This window comes from Megalobrama amblycephala, linkage group LG2, assembly GCF_018812025.1.
Source record: "Megalobrama amblycephala isolate DHTTF-2021 linkage group LG2, ASM1881202v1, whole genome shotgun sequence".
NCBI classification, from domain to species: Eukaryota; Metazoa; Chordata; class Actinopteri; order Cypriniformes; family Xenocyprididae; genus Megalobrama; species Megalobrama amblycephala.
In genome coordinates this window covers 55,951,457-55,974,901 of record NC_063045.1, presented here as the reverse complement: position 1 = coordinate 55,974,901, position 23,445 = coordinate 55,951,457, and the positions used below count along the sequence as shown (strand labels likewise).

General features: G+C 36.7%; 3 protein-coding genes across 3 annotated transcripts; 1 reads left to right on the top strand and 2 right to left on the bottom strand.

Annotated features, from left to right (window-relative positions):
* Nucleotides 1–687: 687 nt before the first annotated feature.
* LOC125262343 (caspase-7-like) lies at nucleotides 688–7,764 on the bottom strand. The gene is made up of 5 exons (XM_048181055.1): nucleotides 7,702–7,764; nucleotides 3,205–3,410; nucleotides 2,502–2,665; nucleotides 1,951–2,083; nucleotides 688–1,852 (listed from the first exon to the last, which is right to left on the bottom strand). The coding sequence occupies exons 1-5, from the start codon at nucleotides 7,713–7,715 to the stop codon at nucleotides 1,533–1,535; spliced, it is 837 nt and encodes a 278-aa protein (XP_048037012.1). The 5' UTR covers nucleotides 7,716–7,764; the 3' UTR covers nucleotides 688–1,532.
* On the bottom strand, nucleotides 6,004–7,715 carry LOC125262341 (caspase-3-like). The gene is made up of 4 exons (XM_048181053.1): nucleotides 7,496–7,715; nucleotides 6,980–7,143; nucleotides 6,722–6,854; nucleotides 6,004–6,623 (listed from the first exon to the last, which is right to left on the bottom strand). The coding sequence occupies exons 1-4, from the start codon at nucleotides 7,713–7,715 to the stop codon at nucleotides 6,304–6,306; spliced, it is 837 nt and encodes a 278-aa protein (XP_048037010.1). The 3' UTR covers nucleotides 6,004–6,303.
* A 6,871-nt stretch (nucleotides 7,765–14,635) lies between the features above and the next one.
* On the top strand, nucleotides 14,636–22,276 carry dusp11 (dual specificity phosphatase 11 (RNA/RNP complex 1-interacting)). Its single transcript, XM_048181052.1, has 11 exons — nucleotides 14,636–14,782; nucleotides 15,097–15,164; nucleotides 15,273–15,348; nucleotides 15,427–15,558; nucleotides 15,727–15,850; nucleotides 16,220–16,280; nucleotides 16,402–16,448; nucleotides 16,521–16,596; nucleotides 17,878–18,039; nucleotides 20,752–20,904; nucleotides 21,385–22,276. Exons 2-11 carry the CDS (start codon nucleotides 15,100–15,102, stop codon nucleotides 21,647–21,649), a joined length of 1,161 nt encoding a protein of 386 aa, XP_048037009.1. The 5' UTR covers nucleotides 14,636–14,782; nucleotides 15,097–15,099; the 3' UTR covers nucleotides 21,650–22,276.
* The last annotated feature ends 1,169 nt before the right edge of the window (nucleotides 22,277–23,445 follow it).

Genomic DNA, 23,445 nt, shown 5'->3' with positions numbered 1-23,445 from the left:
AGGTGTGCATTATTTTTTAATAATTCAATGGTATTCTTAAAATGTTTAACACTAGCAAAACTTTGTCAATAATAAAATTCTTAAATTATACTATGGAGCTGTTGAATGCTCGAATCTGATTGGTTGACGAACATTCTAAGGTGTGCAATTTTCAAAATTAAACATCTGAACAGTGTCTTGAAGTGTGGTAACCATAGTATAAGCAAAATAATTGACTCCGGGCTGTTGAATTATTAGAAAATAATGCACACTTGAGACTTTGGTAAAGTTGGTTTTATATTTGCACATTCGGACATCCGTATTCAGTAGCCTTGTTAATCACACTACATTGGACATTCAGTGGACATTCACAAGTAAATATGCCATTAAAAAAATACTTGCTTATTTTGATCGACTGTGAAAAATGTTGTAAGTTGACAATCGTTGGTTGTCAATATCATGTCGCTGCTTAAAATTCGCAAACATTAATTTATTGCACATTTATTGTAAAGTCTGAATTTATCAGAAGTCCGAATGTGCAAATATAAAACCAACTTTACCGAAGTACACTTGAGGTGTAATGGCATTACCACCTCAGGTGTGCATTATTTTCTAATAATTCAACAGCCCATCGTCAATTATTCTGTACTTGCACTTTAATTACTCTTTTATAATGTTAAAAAAGATTGTCACAAAATGAAGATGGGCTACAAATATCAAAATGTTTTATTTAAACAAAAGGGTAGACAGTAACAGTGTGCAGAAAAACACTAGCAAACATGAACATCGCTGACCAGCACAGAGTGAACGTGAGGAACTAATGCTGCGTTCACGCCACCTCGTATTTACTGGAATCTTGAGATGACAACACGTGACATTATATTCAGAGCTGTTCATGTCTTCGGAGTGGGAATTATGTGTTTCTATGGCACCACTATCAATACCTAAATGAATCTACAGCAGTCAGGTGGTACAGCGGCCATCCTACAAGCTGTAGCTTTTTACAAGCTAGAATCTTGGAATTACGAGGTGGCGTGAACGCACCTTAAATACACAGTGATGATGAGGAGATGATGAACAGCTGTGATGGTCTGATGTGTGTCCATGGGAACTGATGACTGGCAAGAAAACTTAAAGGAACACACGTGACTGATGAAAACAAAACTGAAAGTCCATGAGAACGAAACTAAAGGTGAATGAGTCCAGATAACTGTGACAAAGTTCTTTTTTGAAATAAAAGCTTTCTATTTATCAACGAATCCTAAAAAAAATGTAGCACCATTTCCACACCGTTTTTTATTGAGCACCATATATACATTAGGAGATTGCAAAAACTCATGACACATGAATGGACACTAAGAAAGCACAGGTCAGATCTGGCAACTTTCCCAACCACTCACTTCTTGAAGAAGATTAAACTTTACGTGACATGACGTCACTGGATTCATTATCAGTCTCCGGTGAGATACTTTGAAAGATGTTATAGAAAAGTTTATCTGAGATAAAGATTCCCCTCATCAGATTCTTTACAGTCAGTCTCTGTTAAATGATCTTCAGCTGATGGAGCTCTTCCGGGACCTTACAGGTTCACTGATGAGTTTTGTGGCTGCAAAATTCAAGTTCATATCTTCTGCTGCTGCCGTCCTGCTGTCCATGAACGGGAAAACTTCTCTGGTAAAGCGGGTCACAAAGCACGGCATCTGCTTTTTGCCACCCAACTTTTCCCCTCTTGATTGGAAGTTGTAGGCCACCTGGTGGTTTAGTCGAGTCAGAAGTTTTGTGATCTCCAGATCTGGACCTCCTTCTTTTTCCAGCAAATCACAGAGAGTCTGAATCAACGGCGAGCCCCGAGGATGCATGAACGCACCGTAACCTTCAAAACAAATGCGACACATGAACGTGAGTGAGGAAATGAAGTATTTTTTACTTTACGATCTATGCAAACAATGTTCTGGAGATAATAAATGGTACCTGGTGATGTGGCGTACATAACTGCAGTGTCAATAGGAATGGAAAAAAGCTCAGACAAGCCGTCATCTTCCTCTGAGAATGAAGAGTCTGTCTCCACCTCCACACCTCCATCTAACTCATGACCTCGACAAGCCTGCACAGCAAAAAGTCACAATAATAAATATTCAATTAAAATCTGTAACAAGCTGCAAGCTTTAAGAATAATATCCAACTCAAAATCAATATTTCATGTATACATATTTTATTTGGTGAACATCCATGACATAAGCTTTGCACTATGGCAGTAATTTTTGACTGTGAACAGTACAAGTGTGACTTTTTAAAAGACGTTTTAGCCTTTTCTAAATCATGTCAACGTTTTTTGTTTGTCCCGCATGTCATGTGTAGGAGTCTGTACAATTCTGCTTCAAGTAAAAAATGTAAACATTTTCAAAATGCTAAAAACAAAAAGTATAGGGTGGAGGAATTCAAAACTGGAACAGTTGCTGAAGCACAGGCTCTTGTGCAAGAGCATGACAGTCACAAGTAAGTTCATTTTTCAGAAATTGTACCTGGATCAGGAAGAGTTTGCTCTTGTCCACCATTGAAGGGCCTCCAAAGTAGCTGTAGATCTCGGCCAGTTTCACGGCACATCCGTCAGCACCAAACACAACACCCTCCTCACCATGAGTGGATATGATGCCCACGAAACAGTCTTTGACCGTCTTCTCGCTCTCTGAGGATTGAGGACAGAGAATTAGTTAAAAAACCCAGTGATGTATAACTAAACAAAAGGAACAGATTCTGCATGTGTTCTTTTTTGAGCTTATTTGTTCCCATTGAAAGTATTAACTATCTTCAGGCAATATCCATAAGCTGTCATTGTTCAGGAGGTTAAAGAGTGATTTACAATGACACAATCTCTTCCAATCAAATCGCATCAAGTATGCGTGACTTTTAGTCATTGACTAGGTTTGTTGCTCATATGATTAATTCATTTCTGATTAATAGCAATACCAAATTGTCTTTCAACACTGCCAAACTCAAGAAGAATCGTAATTTCTTTGCATATTGAAGTCAAATAGTTTTTCAACAAAAAATGTACAAGTTAAAACAGAGTTTGTGCCAATCTGTACTTGCTATGCCTATTATTAACAGACATGGACTTTGGCTCCAATAAATGACCTTATGTAACACAAAAGCAAACATAGCAGATATGAAACATGAATTTTGCTTGGGAGAAAAAATACTTATTAGACTAAACAATATAATTACCTGCTTTAAATGCTTCACAGATCTCTTCTGCTTCAATGTCTATTCTGATTTCCACAGAGAAGCCAAGTTTGGTGAGGATTTTGTGAAGCCTTTGAGTGTCTCTCTTCACACCGTTCCTCTTGTTCAGACCTGCATCTGGATAGAAGTTCCCCACAGACACTATTAACGCCCTGTTCTTCATTCTCTTGTTTTCTGTGAAAGGAAATCTACAAAAAGACATGGTTCTCTCTTTTGTCAAACTCTGAAGTATAATGCAGTCAAAAACTGTGTGAGAATAAGGAGAGTCTGTCTCAACATCATATAACAAGTGAGTCCAGCCTTAATGAGACTCATTTGCAGTTTGTCATGCTATATATGGAGTGTTTCCTCCAGACATTAACCGTGTCAACAGTCTACGCAACACTGGCACTTCCCAGGCAATTTAGAAGCTTTAGCTCATAAAAAGGTGATTTACTAGCTTTGTAGGTGCTTATATTTATCTTCCAATTTACAAGAAATGTTTTGTTGGTAACTGAGGATGTAAGAAAATTGCAACAAAATTAATAGTAGAAAAATAGAAAAGACTGAAAACTTCCAGTCATAAGCTCAAATCTTTCAAATTAAAATTATGCTACATTTGGTGACATGCTACACAGGGTGACATGCTTTTCGTATTTTGTGTGTTTGCAAGTGTTGGATTAACGCATTGCAAGTAACTTGAGTTACAAAATCAGATTACTTTTTTCAAGTAACTAGTAAAGTAACTACTTTTTCAGTATACAAAAAAATATCTGTTACTTTTTTAAATAAGTAAAGCAAATAACTTTTTCACATTTATTGACTGACAGCTCTCTCCTCATGTTGAGAGAAATAAAGTGCAGAGGTGTTGTGTGCGCTGTATGAACATGATGGTTATTGTAGTTCTAGTCTAAATGTGAACATGCATTTACTCATCTCAATTGCACGAAAACATTCAGTATTTCTCAAAATGAATAAAAACAGTGAAATGCAATCTTGGAATTTTACACAAACCTGTTATAATTAACTATATTAAATTACACAAATATACTTTATGTATTTAATCTCACTTTATTAACTAGTGTCTTTACTGCTGACCTTCAATGATCAATTTAACCATACTAAAAAGCAAAAATTACTTTAGATTATATTTAGAAATAAGAACTTCTTTCTCCTGTATCCTATTCTTCTTTAATCTGGAATGGCAAGGTTTGTTTGAGCTGCGCCCTCTACTGTACAGGAGTAAATATGCATTTCCTTCAGCCTGAAGCTTATTCATTTCACTTTTGGTGTTAAAGGGCCTTATCATTTGCTGAAAATATAACTTTTGTTGTTATTAAAAAACAAATAAGCAAGCCCAGCACAGGTGAGAAAAAGTAACGCAAAAGTAATGTAACAAATTACTTTTCTTAGAAAGTAACTAAGTAACACAGTTAGTTACTTTTTAGGGAGTAACACAATATTGTAAAGCATTACTTTTAAAAGTAAACACCGGTGTTTACTTTGTAACAGTTGCTTTTCAAGTTTCTCTGAGTCAATAAACAGCGTTGTCACGTACTAGGTAAGCTACGTGTTACGTTTCTCAGCACCTGAATTTGGCTATTTTAAATCATTTTATTAATTGCAGACTTTCCAGAAACGAGTTTGTATTTTAGCACGCCTTTGAGCGTGTCTTTGTTTATCTGTTTCATGGTTTTGTCCGCTGCCTCTTTTCTGGATTACCCAAGTTTCCTGCCTGGTGTTTGTTTTGGATGAATTTGCATGTGTTTTGACCTCTTGCCTGTTTTGGATTACGTCCTTTTATTACAAAGGATCCTCAACCTTCACACCTCAACAGTTCATGACAACTATATAGAACATACTTCTTAAAGTAAGTACTTATTCAAAAAGAGTAACAGCTCAACAGAGTATGCGATTTCAGATGTAGCCTTGTCCATTATTTTTATGCTTCAAATCCATAAAAGTGGATAATTTGTGAAGATTATCATTATGAACTGAATATGTAAGAATCATAAACTTTTGCTGGTCACAGAGCTTATTTTCTACAATAATCCAAAAGCGCACTGTAAAAAGTCTGTCGGGGTTTTGATGAGGGAACTGGGGTGATGTGAACTTCCAGGTTTTCATTTTTTTTGAGGAATTCATTTTTTACTCATATTTGTAAAAAATATAATAATAAATATTTATTTATTTATAGACCTATTTTTTAGCTATCATCAATAATTGATAAGTTTATGACAAAATAAAACTAATGTCTGCTTAACTGTGAGCCTTTAGGTGTCTATCAGTACCTGCTTTTAAATTATGGCTGTAAAAGTTAGTTTCTTGCGGATTGCATGTTGTCATTGACGTCTGTTTCTCTTGATAAAGTAATCTTGGTACAGTGTGTTCCAGTCTTTCTAGTCAAGAAGTACTACAACTCATGATGATGCTCATGTCTCAGATGCTAATAGATAAATGACAGTGTCATCTGGAAGTTCCAGTAAGTAGAGAATTACCAGACAATTTGTTACTGACATTCCAGATGCTCATTTAGTGTCTAACATGCCATAGAAATGTTAATCATCACTCTACATACAGTTAAATGGAACCTGGCATTCGTGTTTGTGACCAACGGGCCATGAAAGTCTGGATTGGCTGTCAACTCACATCACATGAGCACTTGAACCTAATACGGTGTGCAATAAACGGTTCACACCTTGAAGTACAGTAAATAATGACTATGTATGACTATGACATAACCGGGTGTAATGTTTGTTTCCAACATGCTCAGTCTTTCTCGGAATCAGTATTTGATTAAATGCTGTTGCACAATTTCAAAAACTGTCTCAAATGTAGGTTTTATTTGCATATCACATATTTACATATATAATAACACAAAATAAATAACAGAATATTCATATTATTGTTTTACTTTAGAACAATAAATAAAAGTAGCAGCAAATTCCCTAAGACTTCAAAGGAACACTATAAAATAGGACACATCCGGCACGTTTCCCAACAGTTCATTTCCTGCTGTGGCGTTATGTTATCTCATCAAATGAGATAATATAGATGACTAACAAATCATATTCTTCACAGTCAGTCTCTGTTAAATGATCTTCAGCTGATGGAGCTCTTCCGGGACCTTCTGGGTTCATCAATGAGTTTTGTGGCTGCAAAGGTCAAGCTCAAATCTTCTGCTGCTGCCGTCCTGCTGTCCATGAACGGGAAAACTTCTCTGGTAAAGCGGGTCACAAAGCACGGCATCTGCTTTTTGCCGCCCAACTTTTCCCCTCTCGATTGGAAGTTGTAGGCCACCTGGTGGTTTAGTCGAGTCAGAAGTTTTGTGATCTCCAGATCTGGACCTCCTTCCTTTTCCAGCAAATCACAGAGAGTCTGAATCAACACCGAGCCCAGAGGATGCATGAACGCACCGTAACCTTCAAAACAAATGCGACACATGAACGTGAGTGAGGAAGTGAAGCGATTGTGACTTTCCGATCTATGCAAACAATGTTCTGGAGATAATAAATGGTACCTGGTGATGTGGCGTACATAACTGCAGTGTCCATAGGAATGGAAAAAAGCTCAGACAAGCCGTCCTCTTCCTCTGAGAATGAAGAGTCTGTCTCCACCTCCACACCTCCATCTAACTCATGTCCTCGACAAGCCTGCACAGCAAAAAGTCACGAACAAACATTCAATTAAAATCTGTAACAACCCATCGATACTTAGAGCACAGACCCTAATGCAGGAATATGAAAGGTAACAAGAGTTCATATTTCAGAAATTATACCTGGATCAGGAAGAGTTTGCTCTTGTCCACCATTGAAGGGCCTCCAAAGTAGCTGTAGATCTCGGCCAGTTTCACGGCACATCCGTCAGCACCAAACACAACACCCTCCTCACCATGAGTGGATATGATGCCCACAAAACAGTCTTTGACCTTCTTCTCGCTCTCTGAGGATGGAGGACAAAGTTAGTGAGCATCTGGAATGGATGGTGCAAGTTTTATTTTTAAGCTTATTATTAAAAAGTCTACTACTGTGATTATCTGCAATCAAATTTGACTGATTCATAATGGCATCCAAACCACAACTTTGCTTCTTCTTATAAATAGAAGAATTTACAACAACAAAAGGGGTGTAAAAATAAGTTGCATCTGCAAATGCATCTACTGTTAAACATTGACTTAAATTTAAAGTTAAATATGTTTTTGGATCATCACATAACATGAAAAGGAACATTGCAGTTATAAAACCTAAATTCTGTAGAAAAGTAATCATCAATACATTATGATGGCTCACATTACCTGCTTTAAATGCTTCACTGATCTCTTCTGCTTCAATGTCTATTCTGATTTCCACAGAGAAGCCGAGTTTGGAGAGGATTTTGTGAAGTCTCCGAGAGTCTCTCTTCACACCGTTCCTCTTGCTCAGACCTGCATCTGGATAGAAGTTCTCCACAGACACTATTAACGCCCTGTTCTTCATTCTCTTGTTTTCTGTGAAAGGAAATCTACAAAAAGACATGGTTCTCTCTTCTGTCAAACGCTGATTTTCAGTGCAATCAAATTGTGTCCGAATAAGCTGGCTTAGTTCTCTAAGTTATCTGCCTGCATTTATAGTATGAGAGCCCTGCCCTTATTTCAGAAGTCTTATCATTTATGGCTTTCCAAGGAATACCTTTGTGTGTCATCACTCATGATTGCACAACTTCGTCAGGTGCTTGATGTCTGCAAACCTAAAAGGGAATAAAACCTGTAGGTGCTTTTTAGGTATTTACACTTGCAAAGATTTGTGAGGAAGCAGGAAGCAGCAATTTGACTGAAGTCAGGGACAGAAAATTAGGGGAGATCCAATTAATATTTCTAGATAGTTTATAATTATTATTGAAAGTTAATCTTTCTGTACAGGCACACTGTAAAGGAAAAAAAAAAACTGATTGAGTACAAGAAGAAAATACTATTTCAGTCTTTCTACTTCAAAATTGTGTTTAAAAACAAAAATGTTTAATTGAATATGTTACTATTTCTTTGCAATTATTTGGGAAACTTACAAGCAATTCGATTTTGTGAACATTGTTTCAAAGTGAATCCTACACCAAATTTCATTCAGTGTAACGTGGAAACAAACTACTGAGTTCATTTAAAGGATTAATCCACTTTTAAATACACTTTCACTGATAAATTTACTCACCCCCATGTCATCCAAGATGTTCATGTCTTTCTTTCGTCAGTCGAAAAGAAATGAAGGTTTTTGAGGAAACTGTTCTTGAGCTGCGCTGAAACTGTAATTTTGACCTTCAATCTGTTGGTAGTCATTGAAATCCACTGTAAGGAGAAAAATCCTGGAATGTTTCCCTCAAAAACCTTCATTTCTTTTCGACTGACGAAAGACAGACATGAACATCTTGGATGACATGGGGGTGAGTAAATTTATCAGGAAAAGTATATTTAAAAGTGGACTAATCCTTTAATACACATTGACAGAAGCACGGTGTCATATTACATGGAAAATGTCACAATGGGAACCTGCATAAAATAGCCAATAATGGGTTTTTCAACTAATTTAAATATTGCAGTAAAACAACACTTTTTTTTGCCAACATGAAGAATATACAATAACAACATAACACCAGTCAGGCCTAACATTATGACCACCTTCCTAATATTGTGTTGCTGCCAAAACAGCCCTGACCCATCGAGGCATGGACTCCACTAGACCCCTGAAGGTGTGCTGTGGTATCTGACACCAAGATGTTCACAGCAGATCCTTTAAGTCCTGTAAGTTGCGAGGTGGAGCCTCCATGGATCGCACTTGTTTGTTCAGCACATCACACAAATGCTGGATAAGATCTGGAGAATTTGGAGGCCAAGTTCAAACTCGTTGTTGTGCTCCTCAAACCATTCCTGAACCATTTTCATCCTGCTGAAAGAGGCCACAGCCACCAGGAAATATCATTTCCATGAAAGGGTGTACATGTTCTGCAACAATGCTTACCTAGGTGGTACGTGTCAAAGTAACATCCACATGGATAGCAGGACCCAAGGTTTCCCAGCAGAACATTGCCCAAAGCATCACACTGACTCTGCAGGCTTGCCTTCTTCCCATAATGCATCCTGGTGCCATGTGACACACACTCACCCGGCCATCCACGCGATGTAAAAGAAAACATGATTCATCAGACCAGGCCACCTTCTTCCATTGCTCCGTGGTCCAGTTCTGATGCTCACGTGTCCACTGTTGGCTCTTGGACAGGGGTCAGCATGGGCACCCTGACTGATCTGTGACTATGCAGCCCCATATGCAACAAACAAACTGTGTATTCTGACACTTTTCTACCAGAACCAGCATTAACTTCTTGAGCAATTTGAGCTACAGCAGCTTGTCTGTTGGATCGAACCACACAGGCCAGCCTTCGCTCCCCACGTACATCATTGAGCCTTGGCCGCCCATGACCCTGTCGCCGGTTCACCACTGTTCCTTTCTTGGACCACTTTTGATAGATACTGACCACTGCAGACCAGGAACACCCCACAAGAGCTGCAGTTTTGGAGATGCTCTGACCCAGTCGTCTAGCCATCACAATTTGGCCCTTGTCAAACTCACTCAAATCCTTTTCCTGCTTCTAACATATCAACTTTGAGGACAAAATGTTCACTTGCAGCCTAACACATCCCACTCACTAACAGGTGCCGTGATGAAGAGATAATCAGTGTTATTTACTTCACCTGTCAATGCTCATAATGTTATGCCTGATTGGTGTATGAAATGTGACAACTTCACTCGAGTAAAATGTGACTGAAAAGCCGTAACAGATATGACAAAAATGTAATGATGTTCAAACTTGAGATTGGAGAGAATTCACACACAGCTTTCTAATTTAAGGCAACTAACATTCAAAATGGTGCAAACAAGAATTTGTGTCAAAATCACTTCTAAATGAACTTTTTTATTCAAGGAATATGGATGGATGAGAATAAATTCTGTTTAATTTAAAGACAGTTCACAGCTAGAATACGTGTTGTACGGTGGCATTCCTGTCTCCAGAGGAACATTGCGTGATTAGTTTCACACTGCATTCCCCTCGTCTCTCTCACTTCCTTCAAAGGTGTAATTTTCTTATCTGTCTGTCTACCCAAATCTTTCCTGGTATATTTCCCATTTTCTTCATCTTTAGCATCCACACAGTAGGTATTCTAAATAATGTTCAGAACAGTTTACCTTATTTGTATTCAACAATTTTTGTAAAAGTTAACATACAAAAATAACAAAGCATTGTTATTATTACAGATATTATAATGAAGGAAGAGGATTGTTCAAAGCAATCAAATGATTTAAAACCAAAGTCAAATTGGACTTTGGATTTAAAAACTCATATTCACATAGCCCTTCCTTGTGGGGCAACTAGCCCCACTATTCAACTAGTCTCCACTATTTCTTTTTTAAGCAAAGAAAATGAATAGCCTATAATGTAGAATAGGCCTAATTTAGATGAGAAATAAATGTTTTATATTATTTTATTTTATTACTTTTTTTTAATATTATATTCTGCAGGCACATTGTGACTCATTGTGCAGTTCACACAGTTCACCGGTGGAATGCATAGCTCCAGAGAAACATTCCTTTTCGTTACGTTTTACATCACAGCTTTCCCTCGTCTGCCAGACTTCCTTAAAAAGTAACTGTGTACTTTTATATCTGTCTACCTAAGAAGCTACCCAACTGTTTCCTGCTACTGTATATGAAAGTTTAATTCCTGATTCTTCTGCAATGTAAAATTCAATAAGTAGTAGCTACTTTAAAGTTAGCTATGTTCAGATCCATTTGCCCCATCTTTATTCATGCTAGCTCTCTAAAACATGTGAGAGTAAATTTAGTTGACTAAAAACAAAGATTAAATGCGCAAACTTCCATAAATATTAATGATTAATTTATTCCACGAATGAAAGTGTCCAACAGGCTAATAAGTGGCCGGTATTTGCCCTCCAGCTTTATATATATGAGTATACATCATTTTAAACATTTGTTTTTTGTTTTTTTTTTACGTATAGGCCAAACCAAGAACGATAACAGTAGCTTATAACCACAACTGTATTAGCGTCCACACTTCTGTTTGCACTGCAGTTTTCTATCAGTCACTTTAAATGTTCAAGCTTTTGATTGGCTGTCCTATTTTTTTATTGTTCATCAGCTGGACAAAACCTTCTGAATGTGATTTTAATAATTCCTGTGCATTTTCTTATATTCTCGTAGAATTATAACATTTAAAACTACAGGGCTGTTGAATGCTTGAATCTGATTGGTTGACGAGTGTCCTAAGGAAAACACCATAGACTGTAAAAAAATATGGACGTAGTGTTCGTGACGTCACCTGTAGGTTTCTGAAGAGCATTTTTGAAACCTAAAGCTGGCTGTTGCCATCTTGGCAGATGGGCAAAGAGGCGGGACGTGGGTGAAGCTGAGGTGATGTGACAGCAGCGACAATCCACCTGTCACTCAAGTGGCCACGCCCTTTATTATTCAGAACTTTAAAGTAAAATTTAAGTTTTTTTAGCTTTCAGTATGAATATGTTAGCCTTAAGTTTATGAATAAGCTGGTGTGTTCCAAAACAATGACAAAATTCGCATTTAGGAGATATAAGCATTCAAAACTTACAGTCTCTCACTTCCGCTAAAATGGATCATGGATTTTCAATGACATCACATCGCACTTCAGCTTCTCATCAAATCTTCGGACCAATCAAATGCTCTCTAGAATCTGAAGTCCCGCTTCCTCCTACACTATCAACAGACACTGAAGCTGCTCCTAATCGGTCATTTGTTCACACATTTACTAGTTTCTACGTGGTAATTGGCACATAGTGCACTGAACAGGGAATGATTCAGACAGTGTAAATATGAGCTAAAAATTTTTGGGAAAAAAAAACATGTTTACAGCCTGGTACAAATTGTGGTTTTGGTCTATACTGATAATTTTGCCCTTCATAACAACTCTGAGGGGGGTGAATTTGTTTTATAACTCATCCGTTTAAATGATATTAAACCTTAAAGTTCTGCATAATTAAGGGCGTGGTCACTTGAGTGACAGGTGGATCGCGCTGCTGTCTGTGAGCCGTCATGTTACCTCAGCTAATTCCAGCCGCTGAATTTGGCATCTCTGCCGTGTTTGTGCCTTTTTTCTGGATTATTTTATGTAATTGTAAAATAATAATATATACAATTATAAAATAATATGGCTTGCTGCATTAATGGTCGAGACAGATGTGCGTCTGTGTAGATGTGCTCGCATGCGGAAGAAACAGAACACGCGTTGTTGGATCATCTTTGCATTGGCTAAAAGTTTTGTTCCTGAGATTTACTATGACTGGAGATTATGCTTCTCAAGACACCACAAACTCCGACAGCACTGCTTGGATATTATAACTAAAATTGCTGCATTTTGAAAAATTATATATGATCATATACAGTTTTACAACATAAACGCTGCTCAGATTGCATTCTTGAAGAACAGATCATTCAGAAGAAATGTGATGCAAACAATGGATAATATGCCAATATTTCATGGATTTAATGCTTTTTTGGACAAAAAGTGCTGTTGTTTGTTTTTCAATGGACGCTCATGGACATTTTACCCAAGTGCTACGGATTGGATTCATCTCGCGATCACTATTTCATTATAAAGGTATGAAGTCCCATTTGATTTTTCATGTTTTGTGCAAACCCGACACAAATTTCTGGAGCAAATCGTAAAAAAGACACCGTAGATTGATAGTAAACCTTTAGAACTTTCTAATAATATAACTTATCTTTATTAACTGCTAATATAATAAGTTATATTATTAGAATATTAATATTTTAGTTAGTATCTAAGATAGATAGATAGCTCCTTTGCCTGCTAATATGGTCATGTCGAGCTAGGCGGGCGTGGTTTCAGTAACCAGTCACCTCAGTTTAAACCATGTCCCGCCTCTTTGCCCATTTTCAGTTATCCGGGAGTGACGTGCGGTGACGCGCAGCTAAGATGGCTTATGAGAGACTAAGTCCATGACTAAGTCCATATTTTTTTACAGTCTATGGGAAACACACGGCTAAAGTAGTTCCAGGCAAGTCTTGACCGCATTTAATGTCCATATCACTTCGCCAAATGATTTCAATTATTTTAAAGGTCCTCAAATCATACAAAAATACAGTTTCTTAAAACGTTCAATGAGGTACTGTGCTTAAAATGTTGAAATGAACAATGAACAATACTTTTATTAACCTTACAGATGGAATCTATTATAAATTGTTACCATTTCATATAAATCCAAACAGTCATGCTTAAAGATGACTTTAAATATCTACACAAAGGCCATAGCATTAGACACTGATTATTATTTAAATAAAATTTGTATTGTATTACAGTGATGATAAAAGAGAACTGAAATAGAATGTATTTCTGATTTGTTTATATATGTCTGCTGCATGACAATACAGTTTGCTTTCTCATGACACTAGTTTTAATTATGCAACTTTGCTGCATAATGAATCGATAAAAGCAACCAGCTGGATATAAACTAATGCAAATATGGTAACAATCATGACATTAAACATTTGGTTTGAACTTGCGTGTGTTTTTGTCACATTGTTTTAAAGATCAAAGTGAAGGATAAAAAAGTAATTTTTGCCTTAAAGAATGAATTGATTCTGAACTGCCAAAACGAGTCTTCAGCAATTCCAGTCTCACTTCCTGTTACAAACCTACATAACAATGTAAAAATTTGCGTAATGGCAGCAGGTTGTTCACGAACAACATCTATTTTGACACTGAGACTGGAAGACTGAGACTTCAAACACTGAGACTGGAAGAGTTTGGTTTGTGTTGCTGACATGTTTGCATGCACTTCCAAAAGACAAGGACTAGTGCTGGAATTGATACGTTAAAACGGCATTTATTCATGCAAAATAAAAGGCTGATAAGTTTCACTTTGTGATTAAGAAGATTGAGTGAATGTAGGTAATAGTTCTGGTGGATGAAGGGCCCCCTCAAGAGGTAAAGCCCAGGGGCCCCTTGCAGTCTTAATGCGGCCCTGCCTCCAGCCCACAACAGCAAAAGAACCAAAACCCAAAAGGACAAAGACCAAGCAAATAAATAAAAAATTGTTTTGTTTTTGTTTTTTGCGTAAGAAATTAGTCCTACACGCAAGAGCGTTTTAAGGACAAAAACCTGACAAATGTTTTGAAATACAACATCTGAACAATGTCTTGAGGTGTGGTAACAGAATAAGCGGACTCTGATCCGTTGAATTATTAGAATAAATTATAGAATAAAACATAGTTATCATCGTCCTTGGTGTGAACGCCTTTTATAACCGGTTCCTAAGACAACGGTAATTTTATACAGTTAACGGTTGTTATTCAAAAATATCTTACTGTAGAATCAAGTGTTTCGGATGTTTCTGTTGGCTCAGTTGTGGTTGGATTGAAGACTTGCAGTTCACCTCCCGGCCTGAGAGCGGCGACAGCTCCTGCAGTTCTCCAACAGATGAATTACGTCATAAGAGTTGGGCACGCGATTCTCTGTAACGTGGAAGTCTGAGAAGAGTATCACAGAGGTAATCGGCTACTTTTCAGTAAAATGATTTAATTCTTTATCGTATTTAAGTATAAAATCTGTCCTAACGGAATACAGAGCTCGAACACAACACTTAGTAGTTTAAAAAGACTGTTTAGGCCTGAACATTAAATGAAGTTTGTTTTAGCTGAAAGTGAAACCAGTGTCTGATTCTGATGTTTTTAAGTCTTGTATCTCACACACTTAATCTGACTGATTCATAAAAAGTTTAGTGTCAGTAGAGGTATATGGTTTGCTTACTGTAATTAATATCATGTATGGGATGTAATCAAACATATCTGTGTTTTGCAAAAGTGTATGGCATTATACAGCAGCTGCTGTGAAGACATGCCTTCAAATAAGAAAAATGGCGTCCCTGACAGGTTAGTTTTTATAATTTGACTCTTTTTTTTTTTTTTTTTTTTTTTTTTTTTTTTTAACTGAAGTAAACCTTTTAAGGGTGTTTTTTACTAAAGCAATCTCCCCTTTAGATGGACAGACTATACTGCACTGGGCAAACGGATCCCTGGATCACGCTTCATAGCCTTCAAAGTTCCTTTAAAACAGGTTTGAAGACATGAACAAATCCTTCTCCTTGAAATGATCATGTGAACTTGGGTTTAATTCCAGTGCTGCCTGTTGTAGTCTTTCAGGTATCATTTAAAACAATCAGAAGTATTTGGACCGTTTGATCTTGTGCGTATGTTGGAGAAGGAAGGACAAGAACTGGGTCTCATCATCGATCTGACCTTCACAACTCGTTACTATAAAGTAGAGGTAGGAATTAAAGCCAGTGTTTTTGATGATAAATAAATGGCTTAAACACATCTCCTCCCTGCTGAAGAATCCAGCTTGACCAGATTGGAACAAAAACCAGTTTAGTTTTTTCATGGTGGAGGGAAGTTGCACTGATTGTCTGTAAATGTGTGATTGTGTTTGTATCAGGATTTGCCAAACACGCTTTACTACCTGAAGATCTTCACAGCAGGGCATGAAGTGCCAAACGATGCCACGATTCTCAGCTTCAAGAAGGCCGTTAGACATTTTCTGCAGGAAAATGAAAACAACGGTATGCTACAGTTAATTAAATCAATTTGAAAACAAAAATGACCCTATTATATAAATAAAACTGTTATATTATATAAACTGTTTTTATTGTAGAATGTTTTAAAATAATTTATTCCTGTGATGCAAAGCTGAATTTTCAGCATCATTACTCCAGTCTTTCGTGTCACATGATCCTTCGGAGATCATTCTAATATGATGAATTGCTGCTCAAGAAACATTTCTTATTATTATCAATGTTGAAAGCAGTTTTGCTGCTTAATATTTTTATGGAAACCTTGATGCATTTTTTTCACGATCCTTTGATGAATAGAACGTTCAAAAGAACAACATTTATTTGAAATAGAAATCTTTTGTAAATGTCTTTTTTTAGATAAGCTGATTGGTGTTCATTGCACACATGGTTTGAATCGCACCGGCTATCTTATTTGTCGGTAAGTGTCATATTCTTTATGAACGTTTGCAAATGTGCCGGCCATATTTGTGATCCATCAACTTTGTCTTTAGATGAGATAATGCATCCAGCCGTTGTCACTGTTAAATATTGTATCATAGATACCTAATCGATGTTGATGGGATGAAGCCCCAAAAAGCAATTAATTGTAAGTATACTCACTTACACTTATGTATTTGCATGCTTTTTGGTATTATCTAAATGGTGTGATTCCTTGCAGTGTTCAATGCTTCAAGAGGACACTCGATTGAGAGGCAGAACTATCTAGATGACCTGAGGACGGGGCCCAAGAGAAGGTGAGCTCTTCTACACATGCATACTGTATGTGTAGATTTAAATCTCAACAGTGTGATTATTTATATCATTGCAAAGTGTAGACTGTATTATATCACAGTTCTAAAGTTGGTTATATATCATGCATACGTACAGAACACTCACATAAAATGATATATACTAATATATATATATATATATATACACATCATATCTCAATTGCTTGGTTCACTGTAAAATGTAAACTAAATTATTGCACAGCTCTAATCTTCTAAATGCGACTGTAAGGCATGAAGATATTATGATATTATAAACATTAAAGGCACAATATGTAATTTTTCGCCACTAGAGGTCGCTTATTCTAAACAAAGGCGTAGCTTGATGACGCCTTGATTTCGCAGAATCATGGGAGGTGTTGTCTTCATGTCTACAGCCAGTGGAAAAGGATCGGGACGGGACTCGGGCAGAAATCATGTTCATGGATGAGATTATTAACGCTACTGTAGTATGAAGCAGAGCAGGGTCGATTGTTGTGCGAGCTGAACGAGGCCGCTGGAGCGATTGATAATGAGAGATGAGCGTGATACATGACACGGTTCGAGAGCAGCGGAGCTTTTATTGTGCCGCAGTCGCCGCTTCCACTTCTTCCGTTCATGCGTATGTGGGGTAAAGCAGCGCTGTTTTATCATATTAGATACATTTGTGTGTTGAAAGTTGTTATAGTGCTACTCTGTGCATTCGCTAAGCAAAGCGGCTGCTATGAGACACTTGTTGCACACTGCAGTAAACTAGATTGATATTAGGCATGGTAAAACATGGTACTCGCTGTAAATCAAAGAAAAATGATTCGTTTTCTGTCGATGAATGTATCCAAACAGTTGCTCACATGTCTAATAAAACACATAATATATTAAAGTGTCTTTATTGTTTCCATGGTTTCTAAAAATAAAACCGGAAACTGAGGGTAATGCGGGTTTGATGTCATTGATAGGCGACGCACGGACACAGTCCATGTCTGTTAAAATTGCTTATTTCTCTAGATTTAAACATTTTTGGAAACATTTGGGATAATGTACACAAGTCAACAAAATATAAAACATTGTTCTAGTGTTTTTGGATATTTAAATCCAAAAATCTTACATATTGTGCCTTTAACATCATGATATTATGTAAGGCTTGCTTTATAACAACATCTATTCTGAAAAGGACTATACAAATACATTTTGACTTGACTTGATGCCCTTAGAGCTCTTGTTTGGTGAAGTGTACTGTTGCTTTTAATTTTATTTTTATCTCACACACAGTAACGTAGGAATGGAGGAACCAGACCAAGAACCCTCCCGGGGACTTGCAAATGAGACACAACATGAGGCTCCTCATCATCGAAGAGAACAGCATAACCATAATCCTCGTTTCAATGGACAAGGACCTCACCAGTGGCACAGGGGGCCCCAGCATAACTTTTTGTAAGCTCCTACTGTGCTTTTTTTTTTTTTTTTTTTTAAGAAGGTTTGTGATTTATGTGAACATCTAAAGCCTTGTTCAGACTGTCAGTCCAAATCCCTTTCTTTTTTTTTTTCTTTTTTTTTTGCATGTCTCACTTGAATCTGAGTATGAACGGCAAAAAAATAAAAATAAAAATCTGATTTTTACAAAATAGACGTAGTCCAGTGCCACAGCTACACATTGTCATATTGTAAGACTACATTGCAAAGCCTGTCATGTTGTTGATGTTATTGCCATAGAAAACATTGAAACCAATGCAGATATTTCAGAAAACAAAAAAGAGCCACTAGACACACAAATTGAATCTGAAGGGTTACGATACCATAGACTGTTTAAAAAAAAAAAAAAAAAAAAATGGACCTCGCCTGTAGATTTCTGAAGAGCATTTTTGAAGTGAAAATGCAGCTGTTGCCATTTTGGCAGCGTGTCATTGCACGTCACTCCCGGATAACTGACAATGGGCAAAGAGACAGGACGTGGTTGGAACTGAGGTGCCTGGTTGCTGAAACCTCGCCCACCTAGCGCGACGTGATCATGTTATCAGGCTAAGGAGCTATCTTATCTATAATATTAATAAAGATAACAAGTTTATATCATTAGAAAGTTCTAAAGGTTTACTGTCAATCTAGGGTGTCTTTTTTTTACGATATACTAGATGCTCCAGTACCAGTAATATTGTAATTTGTGTTTGGTGTGCAATGACAACACGCAAAATCAAAACGGGACTCCATACCTTTATAACGAAATAGCGATCGTGAGATGAATTCAATCCGTCGCACTTGGGTAAAATCCATGAAATATTGATATATTGTCCATTGTTTGCATCACATTTCTTCTGAATGATCTGCTGTCCATCATCATTCAAAAAATTATGCAATCTGAGTAGCATTTATGTTGTAAAACCGTATACGATCGTATACAGTAGATTCTCTCAAAAAAATGAGCCCATGTCCAAAGTATAATTTTTCAAAATAGTGCACCAGTTTTAGTTATAATAGCCACAGCAGTGCTGCTGTTTCTTGAGAGGCATATCCTCCAGCCATTGCCATTGTAGTAAATCTGGCAGACAAAACTTTTAGCCAATGCCAAGATGATCCAACAACGTGTTCTGTTCATCTTCTGCATGTGTGCACATGTACACAGACTTACATCTCGACCATAAGCACAGCAAGCCGTATTATTTGATAATTGTATGAAATATCCCTAAAAAAGCACAAACATGGCAGAGATGCCAGGTTCAGCGGCTGGAATTAGCTGAGGTGATGGCTCACAGACAGCAGCGCAATTCACCTGTCACTCAAGTGGCCACGCCCTTAATTATGCAGAACTTTAAGGCTTAATATAATTTAAATGGATGAGTTATAAAAATATTCACCCCCTCAGAGTTGTCATGAAAGGGAAAATTTAACTATATAGACCAAAACCACAATTTGTACCAGGCTGTAAACATGTTTTTTTTCTGCTGTAAAATTAGGCATTTTAAAGGATTAGTTCACTTTCAAATAAAATTTTCCTAAAATTTACTCACCCCCATGTCATCCAAGATGTTCATGTCTCTCTTTTTTCAGTCGAAAAGATATGAAGGTTTTTGATGAAAACATTCCAGGATTATTCTCCTTAAAGTGGACTTCAATGGCTTCCGAACGGTTGAAGGTCAAAATTACAGTTTCAGTGCAGCTTCAAAGGGCTTTAAATGATACCAGAAGAGGAATAAGGGTCTTATCTAAATGTAAATATGTATGCTTCATATAAACAAATGATCGCCTTTGTAAGTGCTTCCGCTTTCCGTATTCTTCATAAAGCTTACGCTGTATGTCCTACGCCTTCCCTATTCTACTTAAAATGTAACTGGCGCTGCGCTGAAGGATATACTGGCGTAGGACATACAGCGTAACCTTTTTGAAGAATACGGAAATGCGGTTTTGAAAGCACTTACAAAGGCGATCATTTGTTTATATAAAGCATATACATTTTTTCGAAAATGACTGATTGTTTCGCTAGATAAGACCCTTATTCCTCATCTGGTATCGTTTAAAGCCCTTTGAAGCTGCACTGAAACTGTAATTTTGACCTTCAACCGTCTGGAGTCCATTGAAGTCCACTGTAAGGAGAATAATCCTGGAATGTTTTCATCAAAAACCTTCATTTCTTTTTGACTGAAGAAAGAAAGACATGAACATCTTGGATGAGATGGGGGTGAGTAAATTATCAAGAAAATTTTATTTGAAAGTGGACTAATCCTTTAACACATCAGTGAGATTCTGCTCTCTTTTGGAGCCTGTCCCTAGTGGCCAGTCGATGAATTGCAGTTTGTCACTTCCGTATTGGCTTCAAGAGAAACTGGGGGAGGTTACCGCTTGTATGATACACAGTCCATCGTTTAGATCAGATTACAATCGGATTTGGACTGACAGTGTGAACAGCGTGATATTTCCCCCCCCAAAATCAGTGCAGCCAAATTCATTGGGAAAGGTAAGGATGTAGGGTAGCGTTAATGAGGCATGAAGATATTACGATATAATAAACATTAACATCATGATTGTATGTAAGGCCTGCTTTATAACAACATCTATTACGAATCGGACAATACAAATACATTTTGACTTGATTTGATTACATGAGAGCTCTTTTATCATATTGTTGCTTTTAATTTCATTTTATCTCACACACAGTAACAAGGGAATGGAGGAACCAGATCAAGAACCCTCCCAGGGACTTGCAAACTTCCAAACTCCTCATCATCGAAGAGAACGGCATAACCATGATCCTCGTTTCAATGGACAAGGACCTCACCAATGGCACAGGGAACCTCAGCATAATTTTTTGTAAGCTTCTTCTGTGCTTTTTTTAAGACTTTGAAGAAGGTTTGTGATTTGTGTGAACATCTAAAGCTTTGTTCAGACTGTCAGTCCAAATCCCATTTTTGTGTGAACAGCAAAAAAAGTGTGCCCCAATGCCACAGCTACACATTGTCATATTATAAGACAACACTGCAAACCCTGTCATGTTGTTGACGTCATTGCCATAGAAAACATTGAAACCAATACAGATATTTTGGGAAACAAAAGAGAGCAATCATTGTGATTTATCGTGCAGCCCTATGTTGTAGCGTTGTGTAGGCATCAGACCTGATTTGACATGACTAATGAAGTCTTTAGAATAGGATTTGCACTGAACTGGTTTGGGGGGGAAAGAAATCACGCTTCTGAACAAGGCTTTAATCATCATCAACATGGTCTTATTGTGCATGATTCAACAGGTTTGATGAACACTGTTCTTTACTCATTCTCCCAATTTCTCCTCAGCCCTTCTCAACAGACAAACGACATGACGTGGTCCAGACCCCCTCAGCCACAGTCCTATCGTCCGCCTCTGTTTCCTCATCCACCCCAGAGACCAACGAGTGCCAGAGGATTCTACTTCAGTCCTTCAACCCCATATCCGCCTCCACTTCATGAGCCACGCCACAACCCACGTGCCTCTCCAGAGGGATCAACGAGACCTCCCGGGCCTCACCGAAAACCGCGAAATAAACATTGGAAAGCACAGAAAGATAGGACTCCTCGCTGAAACGGAGGAGACTTCATCTGGTCAACCCAATCTGCTGGACTGCGCTGTCATTAAACACAATCTGCTAGGCCTCTTGTTAAATCGTTCTCTCTGTGAAGGATCTGTGCTTATTTGGAGTAAATGAATGTGGTCTCTTATTGAGCTAGCTAACAATACTATAAGTTTTGAGATTATCAGGTCATTTTATTTAGCAAATCTGTTAAATAAATTTATTTAACAATCTATAACTGCTCCATATCTAAAATGCCTTTCCACACACCCCTGTTTTCACTTGTATTTATACTCTCAGAAGTAAACCTTTTGTTTTTAGCGTGAAATGGGCTGTTTTATTACTTTTTAATTGTGTGACCAGACAGTTTGTGTGCTTGGCGTTTGACTCCTTTGGCTACGATTGGACATCGGCACCATTTCTTATAGTTTTAAATGAAGTGACATATTAAACACCATTACAAGTGCAATTACAGTTGTTTTATGATCTCCTTATATTTTGCATATTTTATAAAGGGTTTTTTTTTTTTTTTTCAGTTAAAATATTCTAGCTGATTATGGTCCATTATTTTGGCTACAGGTCTACTGGTCACATGATCCCTTTTTGAGGTCAAATCAATAAAAGGTTTATCTGTTCAATCACTTGTAATTATATATATTATATTATAATATTATATATATTTTAATATATTATATATTTTTTTTGTGGTTTTGGAAAACGAGATATTAATAAGTAGCAGATATTTGGTCCTCACTGTGAAGGGGAAACGTATATATAAATAAATATATATATAATATATATTCACAAACTGTTTTATTGTATTTTACAAGGGGAGACACTATAGGCAAAAACAGTTTTTTCATGCACCTGTCAATTTTGAGATTTTGCACTGTTTGGCTTTTCATAAAGTGTGTTTCTGGACTGACGGAAAGAAAACATCCAAAATACACTTGTGTATATTTTATAGCACATCTATTTGCATCTGTAGATTTCAATTACAGTAAATCTCTGTAAAGGCTGTTTTCTCAAAATGAGTTTTTTCTCCTGCTCTGAGTCAGAAGTCTCCACTTCAGCAGAACTTACATACATACTTACATTTTATTCCTAAAAAAATGATTTTTTTTTTTTTTTTTTTTTTTTTTTGGCTGTTGACAGTATTTTCTGATTTATGGATTGATAATAGATATCCGATATTCCCTCTGTAAAAACCTTTAAATGTAATATGTCAAAAAAATTAAACAAGAATTCTGAACTTGACTTCATCCAATTTTCTAATTTATGCAAATTAGCGCATATTTAGTCTCATTTGCATATTTAAACATAACATTTCAGAAATGTTTGCAATTCATAATGTAATCAATCAGCTGGGGAAGTATGGTGATATCTATTAGTTCATTGTTTTACCCTATTCACCTGGGGTGTCTCTCTTAAAACTTAATTAATAGAATGATTTGTTGACATAAAAAGTGGTATATAATTGATATATTGGTAAAAAAAAAAAAAAAATTATAGATTATTATTATTGCTGCATTCTATCATGCATCCATACCAAATAAAAGCTGATAGTGTAATTGGAAACAATACATTTCTTTTTTATTATTATTTAAAGATCTAAAGAATTTTATTTTTAATATGATATACAATTAAGCTCTCACAATAAAAAGATTAACAATAGTACATTTAATGCATTGTTTGATTTCAAAAATAAAACAATTATGCCTTTAGGTATCATTAAGTATAATTAAAAGTAACGGTACATAAATTAGAATTTTTCTTTCTTTCTCTTTTTTCATTACAGAAAGTACAA